At 39.8% G+C, this 10,701-nt stretch overlaps 1 protein-coding gene and 1 pseudogene across 1 annotated transcript; both read left to right on the top strand.

Annotated features, from left to right (window-relative positions):
• The first annotated feature begins 1,890 nt into the window (after window positions 1–1,890).
• Window positions 1,891–4,322, top strand: LOC120709526 (L-type lectin-domain containing receptor kinase SIT2-like). The gene has a single exon (XM_039995196.1). The coding sequence runs from the start codon at window positions 2,041–2,043 to the stop codon at window positions 4,030–4,032; it is 1,992 nt and encodes a 663-aa protein (XP_039851130.1). The 5' UTR covers window positions 1,891–2,040; the 3' UTR covers window positions 4,033–4,322.
• A 1,767-nt stretch (window positions 4,323–6,089) lies between these two features.
• On the top strand, window positions 6,090–9,090 carry LOC120709525 (annotated as a pseudogene).
• The last annotated feature ends 1,611 nt before the right edge of the window (window positions 9,091–10,701 follow it).

Here is a 10,701-nt window from a genome sequence, read left to right on the forward strand (position 1 = left end):
AGCCTAACTTATTCCTGCGAATCGAGCCTACCCAACTCAGCCCATATTGATAATTTTCGGACAATTATTGTAGGCCCCAATGTTTGCTCAATTTTAGGCCTAGTTTTGTCAAAATGAAACTCAAGAGTTACTGTTACTCTTACAAGTTGAAAAATTCATTGTAAAAAGTAGAAAAGTGAGCAAATATATATTATGTGCTATTTAGTCAACAATTGGAAAGTACCTCTGCCCAAAAAAAATTGATAGTTGACAAAACCTCCTGCATATTTCATGAACTTCCTGGCACCTTCCATCACAAACAACGCAATTGAGTTCACATGACTGAAGACGTATAGTTCAACGATGAACAGCTGCACCAATCGATCTTAGCTGGAGATCTCACCATTTTTCTCAAAGCAAGACTTGACTTTTTATAACTCTCTATGTTGGTATTGGCTGCACGGGAGGCAAAATTCATAGATTTCATCCCTTTCAGGATATATGTGAACATGCAACCGGTAGTCCAGCATGCGACGACTTCTCGTCACCTTGAACCATCATTCAACCCGATTTTAATCCTGATCACCCGAAAAATATTTCAGTAGTTGCTGTAGGAGAAAGAACCGGTCGACACATGAATATACCTGGAGAAAATTTTCATTCGTCCAGAACCCAGACAAGACGGCATGCCAGCACAGAGGTGTTGGACTGAGTAAATGATTATGTATTTGACACATAGGTCAATGTACAAATATGTATATATTAAATAGCAAAAAAGAAAGAAAGTGAATTTGAACCAAAACATCTTCAAGAGTCATACGAAAATATCAGGTATTAGAATTTTTTTTTGAAAACTAGCAGGAGCACTGCCTTGTCATTTTAAAAGGGATAAGCATGCTGGTTCTTACAAGCTTGTGATTACATAAATGAAAAGCTCATAAACTCTAGGTAAGTAGGCAAAATTCATGGAGGATCTAAGATCTCTGGTGCACCACAGGCCATCTTACGAACAAACACTTCACTCTTGATCTCCTGGAACACCTGCACCACATTCAGTTTCAGTTGATCGAAGACCCGTCGATTCCGCGCCTTCCAAATATTTGAAGATGTATACATCATAATTGCTGCCTTCAACCTTCTTAATTTCTTTGGTAAGCCCGCTAGTGGTTTATGCCACCAATCCAGCACATCAGACTCATTGGCAGGAACCTGAACAAGATAATGCGTCCATACTCTAACCTTCTCCCATGCTGTGCGAAAGTACAATTGAGGACGAGATGCACCACTGGTTCGCGCCATCAGTTTGTCCGTTGTTAAACGATCTTGCATCTCAGCAGCAACCATGCGAAGAACTTGTGCTTGCCCTCATCTTCAGCCTTCCAGATTAGTTCTCCATTGAAAGTGCTGTAGGAACTAGGAACCAGTAAATTGGATGTTATACGCCGACTTTGCATCACATGGTATTAGAAATTCTATTGGGATCATGTCAAGGATTCCACCTCCAAGTTCACGAGATTGTTGATTTTGGTCTGAATATTCAAACTACTACAGTTTCAAAACCCATACATTTGTTTCGTTGAACCGGGATAGCCTCAATATTTTTCATGCAAACAAGGACAGTTTGACTATTAGTAACCACTAATGAAGGTCTGATTGATTGAAAAGAAATGTTAAACAAATCCGTGTCATGATATGTGCTAGAATGCGAAGTTTCAATTAGTCACTCTCAACTTTGTTGCCATACGTAATCAAAATACCATTTTCAGCTATGCAAATTTCCACCCAAGTCGTCCTCAAGTTTGATGACCTGTATAATTGACTAATTATAATCTCACTTCCCGTATTCTTTCATGGAAATAAACCATCATTCTCAGTAGTAGAAACACATCATTTTCCAAGTTTATTACCTGAGAAAAGTATGCAGAAGTTTTGAACAAGTAGAAGCCTCATTAACTACAAGTTGAGTAGCTCCACTGCTAATTTTGAGCTGCCAAATTGCAAAACAGAGTCCATTAAGCTTGTCACCACAGTGCATGATCCAGAAACTACAAGGTAACGGACATGCCAAAGGAAATTACATTCTTCTGCTTGCTCATGGGCCTTAGTATTGCAGGATGCAGTTCTGGGGAAGATCAGTTTGTCTACTCTGGCTTCACTGACAGAAACCTGAGCCTCGATGGTGGAGCTAGAATCATGCCAAGCGGCCTTATTGAGCTTACCGACAGCATGGTTCGGCAGAAAGGCCATGCATTCCACCCAAGTCCAGTTCTCTTCCACAAGTCTGGTACAGTGCAGTCATTCTCCATATCCTTTGTGTTTGCCATCCTGTCTATCTACCCTGAGAGTGGCCATGGCCTTGCCTTCTTCATTGCGCCAAACAAAAATTTCTCAGCTGCATTCCCAACCCAATACTTGGGCCTCTTCAACGACCACACCAATGGTGACCCAAATAGTTATATCTTTGCTATTGAGCTTGACACTGTCCAAAATTATGACTTACATGACATCAATGACAACCATGTTGGCATCAATATCAATAGTGTTCGATCCATGCAATCCTATGAAGCAGGCTATTATGATGATAAGAGTGGTATTTTCTTGAATTTGACACTTAATAGCCACAAGGCGATGCAAGTTTGGGTGGACTACAACAGAGAAACCACACAGATCAATGTCACCATGGCTCCCCTCAACATTGCAAAACCAGTTAGGCCACTGCTCTCTACTACCTACAATTTATCCACAGTCATCACTAATCTGGCATACATGGGCTTCTCATCCTCAACAGGCACAGTAACTGGAGAACACTATTTGCTTGCCTGGAGTTTTGGCATCAACAGTCCTGCTCCACCAATCGAAATTACCAAGCTGCCAGAGCTGCCTCATCTCGGTCAAAAGGCTCAGTCGAAGACATTAAAGATAACTTTGCCAGTAGTGATTATGGTTGTCCTCCTTGGTGCATGCATTATTACTTTTGTACTTGTGCGGAGGAATCTAAGGTATGCTGAGCTACATGAAGATTGGGAGGTTGAGTATGGCCCTCATCGGTTGTCATACAAGGATTTGTTTGATGCGACAGAAGGATTTGGAGATAAAAATCTATTGGGTACAGGAGGGTTTGGAATGGTATATAAGGGGGTTCTCCCTGTATCCAGATTAGATGTTGCTGTGAAGAGAGTGTCACATGACTCAAAACAAGGCATAAAGGAATTTATTGCAGAGATCGTTAGTATTGGTCACCTTCAACATCGTAACCTTGTGCGGTTATTGGGATATTGCAGGCGAAAAGGTGAGCTTCTCTTAGTGTATGATTACATGCCAAATGGAAGCCTTGACAAATACCTGTATGGTAAAGATGGCAAGACTACTTTAGATTGGACTAAAAGGTTCCAAATAATTAAAGGAGTAGCATCAGGTTTACTTTACCTTCATGAAGAGTGTGAGAAAGTCATCATACATCGTGACATTAAGGCAAGCAATGTGCTCCTCGACGACGAGACAAATGGGCGAATTGGTGATTTTGGTCTCGCAAGATTGGATGATCATGGCACTATCCCAGAAGCCACACATGTGGTTGGCACCATAGGATACCTAGCTCCAGAGCTAGCACGCACTGGCAAGGCAACCCCTCTGACAGATGTATTTGCCTTTGGAGTGTTCATTCTTGAGGTCATATGTGGGCAAAGGCCTATCAAGCTGAATACTGAAGACAGACAGCTAATGTTAGTTGACTGGGTGCTTGAACATTGGCATAATGGATCACTCGCAGATACAGTGGACATCAAACTTCAAGGTGAATATGATATTGATGAGGCATGCCTAGCACTAAAGCTAGGATTGTTGTGCTCCCACCCGTTTACTAACGCAAGGCCAAATATGAGGCAAGCCATGCAGTACCTCAACAAGGAACTACCAATATCAGAGATAACACCAAATCTAAGCTTTTCCATGCTAGCTTTGATGCAGAACGATGATCTCAACCCATACATCATATTGCAGTGTCCATCAGAAATGGGCTTCGGCACAATATCTACCATCTCAGGAGGAAGATGACTAGATGAGACTCATGGATGCATGGCCTTCAATATTTCTAGGTGATTTAATAATATAAGGTTTTAACAGTTTGTCACTTAATGTTTGTTTTTTATGTGGATGTTACATATGTAATGTACTATTGTTGATCTACCTATAATCTATTTGTTGGGATATTCAAGGCTTTGTAATGAAGTGGGGTGTAGCGAGTACACAGAAATGAGAGACATCAAAGGGTGTAAATAAAGCCTTGGACTAGTCCTCATCTAAACAAGGATGCAAATAAAAAGAATACAAAATGGTATTGAACATGTTTTGTTCTAAATAAGTTGCTAAATTTCCATATTGACCACAGGTATAACAATGACTTCTACATAAGCCAGAAATACAGAAAACAGGGTACGAGATCTGTATTATAAGATCAAAAATAAAGTCAGACAGTTCTTACTTAAATAAAAGAACTGGGACAATACATCCTCCACCAGTAATGGTTTAGAAATTACCGTGCTGATGTGTTTTGCTTGTCCTCGACTTTTCATGTACAAAGAAGAACGCTTCAAGATAAAAAAGAGTTGCAATTATATGTAATAATAGTACAATATATTAGTTTCTTTTAGAACCTGATCATGATATGATGCAGAAAAACTTCATCTACAAAGAAAGAACATACTTCATGACAACTTCATATACTCTTCATTGTAGATGGACAAAAATAAAGTATCACCACTTAACTTCTTGGAGTTGGACTTAACTTCTTGGAGTTGGACCAAATATCAGGATACTGGAAATTCCTCAGACTCTATATACCATTCATATCACTGGTTTAGTACCCAGTCCAGGATGATGCCTCTCTGTTCAGAACATAATTGCTTTTCTAAATATTCAGACTGCAAACTTTAAGATCCCTGATTAAAAAATTCTTTCATTGAACCTGGATAGCCTCAATCTTTATCCTGCAAGAAGGAACAAAATGACCTTTGACTATTGGTAGCATCCAATGAAAAATTGACTGAATCAAACAAAATAGTTAACAAGTCAACAACGTGACATGTATTTGAATATCATAACATAGTCAAGCACGCCACCTCCAATACCATAACAATATTAGTTTTTCTCTAAATGTTTTGGCCACGAAAAACTCCATCTGTTTCTTTCGTTGAACCAAGATAGCTTCAACCTTTAGTCTGCTATACTGTGATTAAAAGGATAGTTTGACTATTAATATCCACAGATGAAACATTAATTGATTAGAAGAAATTTTTCACAAATAAATGATGTGACATTTGCTAGAAACTTATGCATGCTATCACAGAGTCAGCATCAACTTTTTTGACATTTGTACGTTATAGACATATCTTATTTTCAGCATTATATTGGGGGGGGGGGGTTATTTTCACTGCACATTAAGGGCAATAAAGGAGAATTCTCAGTGTTTAAATATCTCCAAATTTCAGCATTTATTACTTGTGAAAAGTATGCAGATGTTTTGGACAAGTAGAAGGCTAAAAAACTACAAGTTGCAGGCTGCACAGCAAATTATGAGCTAACAGGCAGCCAGAGTGCAAAAATAAAGTGCATCTATGTATGGCATATCACGCCACATGATCCAAAAAAAAAATGTAACAGTCATGACAAGGTTACCCAGCTGACTTGCTTTCATTTATGTTCGACATTAAGATATTCTTTCATCAATATAGAAAAGCATTCTCACTCAATAGTCTATGGAATACTCTAATAGAATATGTTTTTTAAAAAAAAAACTGACAGGTTCGTCATGATGTGAAGCATAAAACCTTCATATATAAATGGGAAAGTACTTCAATACAATATTTGTTGGTTTTTTTACTGTACGTAGAGTAACCAAATACAGTTACAACAGAGTCACATTTTAGACAGATCTATTAAGAATCATCTTCTTGTTCATGTGCTCAGTAGATTTCCATCTGAAATGTTCAAATTATATGAAAACATCTTTTCACTGATAAAGATTACAAATTCCTAGCTTTTCACATATCAAAAATATAATTCAGCCATATAACTCCACAATATTGAAACAAACTAAACACAGGGAGCAGACATGATTGTCTGCAGATAAGGCCAGTGAGATCAAGGGAAAGTGAAAGCAATGATGGTAATTTTAACAAAAAATCCTAGAACAAAATACATTTCCTGGCACATTACCAACAACTGAGACATCTAGACAATGAACAGAGGAATTTCGTTCTCTAGAAATTGTCTCCAGAGACATTAGATCTTATAAGATTCTGCGGTTTGCACAAATGGTTTGCATTAGATACTTTGATTATACTGCTGAACCCCCCACATAACCACAATTTTTAGCTATGAAAATCAATTATGTATGTAATGTTGGCATTTTGGGTCTCTTACTTTTTTCACATATCAACCCGTTCACTGAAACTTCGTTAACCCTCCACAAAGAAAGGAACCTGCTCTGAAGGTTGCAAGAAGTAATGAATCAAGAAACGACACTTTAGTTCACCAACAAAAAAGTCTTCCTCGCAATATGAAACCTTGAAAGAAATTTTAAAGGGAAAAAGTCAAAAGTATCCTAGCACATGTTTGAACCTGATTGAGTCTAATTTTATTGCTTTCATCCTCTACTGACAGTGACTCCCATAGATGTCATGTGCATGGAAAAAATAAAGACAACTAAATACCTGGCTGACTCAATTCCACTATATATTAGTGACAAATGGATTGCTAGAGATAGAGGGGAAACCACATATAGCTTACAAACTACTATGCTCTCGCATCTTTCTGGAATAGTCACAAGTTACACTGCCCATGCCTGAAAAGAAACACATCTGGCTCGTTCTGTATCAACTCCTCTGCTTTTCAAGCCTCAACTTTGCATCGTTCATTGTCACCGATGATCAGTTCGTGTACTCCAGCTTCTCCAGAGCTAATCTCAGCCTAGATGGCACTGCCACAATCAATCCAGATGGAATCCTTGAGCTAACTAATGGCAGCTTTAACCTCAAAGGCCATGCTTTCTACCCATCTCCTCTGCACTTCCGCAAGTCACCTAGTGGAAATGTGAAGTCCTTCTCGGTCACCTTCATCTTTAGCATCCTCTCGGCCTACCCAGACAAGAGTGCGGATGGCATGGCATTCTTCATCACAAAAAAACAATAATTTCTCCAGGGCATTTCCAGCTCAGTACTTAGGCCTCCTCAATGACCAGAACAATGGAAATGCAAGTAACAATATCTTCGCAGTTGAGCTTGACACCATACAAAACAGCGAGTTCGAGGATATCAACGACAACCATGTTGGCATCAACATCAATAGTCTCCACTCTGTGCAAGCCCAAAGTGCTGCTTTCTACAATGACAAAAATGGTATGTTCACGAATTTGACACTCATTAGCCGTGACATGATGCAAGTGTGGGTGGAGTATGATGAAGGGACCACACAGATCGATTTAACGTTGGCTCCCATCAAAATGGCTAAACCTGTTAAGCCGCTAGTCTCAGCCATCTACAATCTCTCAACAGTTCTGACAGATACAGCATACATTGGCTTTTCATCTGCAACTGGAGTAATTAACTCAAGATATTGCTTATTTGGTTGGAGCTTCAGCATGAGTAATAGCACTCCAGAGATTGACATCACCAAGTTGCCAAAGTTACCACATGTTGGCTCCAGGTCAACCTCAAAGGTCTTGATGATAGTTCTTCCAGTAGTCATTGCATCATTCATCTTTGTTGTTGGAACTGTCATTATTTTACTTGCACGGAAGAAATTAGCATATAATGAGTTACTGGAAGATTGGGAGTTTGAGTTTGGACCACATCGATTTGCATACAATGATTTGTTCCTTGCCACAGAAGGGTTTAAGGATAAGAATTTGCTTGGTGCTGGAGGGTTTGGAAAGGTGTATAAAGGCATACTTCCGACATCACAATTGGATATTGCTGTTAAGAGGTTGTCACATGATTCAAAGCAAGGGGCCAAAGAGTTCATTACTGAGATTGTTAGCATTGGCCACCTTCGACACCGCAACCTCGTGCAGTTATTTGGTTATTGTAGGCGAAAAGGTGAACTTCTTTTGGTATATGACTACATGCCAAATGGTAGTCTTGACAAGTTCCTATATTGTGAACAGAATAAACCATCACTAGACTGGGCTACAAGATTTCATATCATCAAAGGAGTTGCATGTGGCTTGCTCTACCTCCATGAGAAATGGGATAAAGTCGTAATCCACCGAGACATCAAAGCAAGCAATGTGCTTCTTGATAGCGAATTGAACGGGCGGTTAGGGGACTTTGGCCTTGCAAAGTCATATAATCATGGTGCAGACCCACAGACCACACGTGTGGTTGGCACCATAGGTTACCTAGCCCCAGAATTGGCACGGAGTGGTAAGGCATCCCCTCTTACAGATGTCTTTGCCTTTGGTACGTTCCTTCTTGAAGTCACCTGTGGGCAAAAGCCTGTCAAGCAGAATGCAGAAAGTGAACAGTTTATGCTGGTCGATTGGGTCCTTGATCATTGGCAGAAAGGATCATTGGTGGAGACAATAGACAAGAGGCTAGATGGTGATTGTAACATAGATGAGGCGTGTCTGGTGCTAAAACTTGGGCTCATGTGCTCACATCCATTCACTAGTGCAAGGCCTCGGATGCATCTAGTAATGCAATACCTCAATGGCGACATGCAGCTGCCAGAGTTCACACCATCAGATATGAGGATGAGGATGCTAACCTTGATGGAAAACAGGGGATTAAACCATTCCTCTACGTCATGCCAACAATTGATGATGAGTATTGGTACAATGTCAAGCCTCTCAGGAGGAAGGTAATAAACATTTGTGGTTCCTCTCTCAGCTATAATGGAGTTTTATTGTATAAGTATATATGGGGGTGAATATCCATTGCATACTAGGCGATATGTAATGAGAGTCTAAACATTCAGATCTGAATCTTTTCTGGGGGTCATAACCATCTGAATCTTATGTTGAGTATTCCACTGCTGGAACCCGAAGTAAACAGACTCGGGCAAAGATTCATAAGTAATTGCTAAAAGTAGTTTCTTAGAATACCATAACTAAAATTATGTTGAGTTTTTTATTTGGTCGATATCCTTTAACAATGCCACATACGCATCACATAAACTTCACATTATCTCAATGTTTCGTTGATCTAAAACTCAGATATTTCATATCTACACGGTTCTGCAATCACAGGCGAACCTCAACCAACTACGGACGGTTGATTTGAGATCAGAAATATAAGATTTTTTTTTTGATCAAAGAAAGATAAGATGTTGAAGGCTAGGGGAGCGTACCAATTGCGGTTGAGCAGAGGATATGCTAACCATAATAATTGCCTCCTGCCTGCTGACGGGAGCGTGGCCGTCGCGTGGACCTGCACTATTGCTAGGTCAAAGGCCGCCGCGCAGGCCGCACGGCGAACAAGCCTCGGTAGAGAGACGCTAGAGGGCGAGCCATCACAGACACACAGCAAGGGCGGCCGCCGGTGGGTGGAACGGCCTCGCTGCGTCGGCGGAGCCATGGAGATATCGACACGGCCAATACGGGCTCAATCAAGCCCGATTGTTTCTCAAGCCCCTTAAGGATCGACCCGTAAAATACCACTGAAAATTGCAAATGTTACCAAATATTGTATTTTTTTCAATCCGAATCAAGAAAAAATTCTCTGCATTCATGCTTCCTGGTGGGTGGCGGAGGATAAGCTATGATTGGTTGTTTGCATCTAATTTTGCATGCGTGAGGCCGGACTAGTAGTTATAATACGAGACCTACAGAGGATCTGTGTATTTGCTATACAAATGCACCTTGTTGCATTTTAGCTTCGCCGTACCCAAACCCACAACGGTCAGAAGTCTGTTAGTGCCGGCTAGAGATACAAGCTGGCACTAAACGTCCACACTTAGTGCCGGCTAAAGCCACCAGCCGGCACTAACTTGCCCCGTATATACCAGACACTCCTTCTTCCCCAGCCCGACCAATTCATTTGGCCGAGCTCCTCCTCTCTCTCATGGCGTGTTAGAGGGGAGGTGCTGCCCATTTTCCCCCAAATTTGTGAGGATTTCACCCATCCAAAGTGCACCAAAGGTTAGTAGCTTCTTTCACTCTTCTTTCACGGTGTTTATTCTTTGTTTCATGCTTTCTAGATAAAGAAAATAGTGATTTTAAGGTTGAGGAAAAATGAGCATAATTTTCCGATTTGTTCATTAATTTGAGCAAAATAGAATCGATTTGTTACTTTTTAGAGAAGGTTTTCTAGATAGTTTGACTATGACACATTTAGAGTAATTTTTTTGAATTATTTCACGGGGACATGCGTATATGTTATTATGTAAAATTTTAAGGATTTTAAGGATGAGGGAAAATAAGCATGATTTATTAATTTGTTCATTAATTTGAGCAAGGTAGAATTGATTTGTTGCTTTTTAGAGAATGATTACTATATAGTTTGACTATCACACATTTAGAATGATTTTTTTGAATTATTTCATGGTGACATGTGTATATGTTATTGTGCCAATTTATTTTGCTATTTAATTTAAATTTACTAGATAGGTGGCCTATGACACATTTACATTTTTTTGAATTACTTCATAGTAACATGTTTTTAGGGATAATGAGTATGATTTTTTTTAACTTGTACAGATGGACCGGCAATGGATGCACGGAAGCCG

Source organism: Panicum virgatum, chromosome 5K (genome assembly GCF_016808335.1).
Source record: "Panicum virgatum strain AP13 chromosome 5K, P.virgatum_v5, whole genome shotgun sequence".
Classification (NCBI taxonomy): Eukaryota; Viridiplantae; Streptophyta; class Magnoliopsida; order Poales; family Poaceae; genus Panicum; species Panicum virgatum.

Bases quoted from the DNA above. Each gene is read 5' to 3' on its own strand.
- LOC120709526 (XM_039995196.1), top strand. From the start codon at position 2,041: ATGCCAAAGGAAATTACATTCTTCTGCTTGCTCATGGGCCTTAGTATT.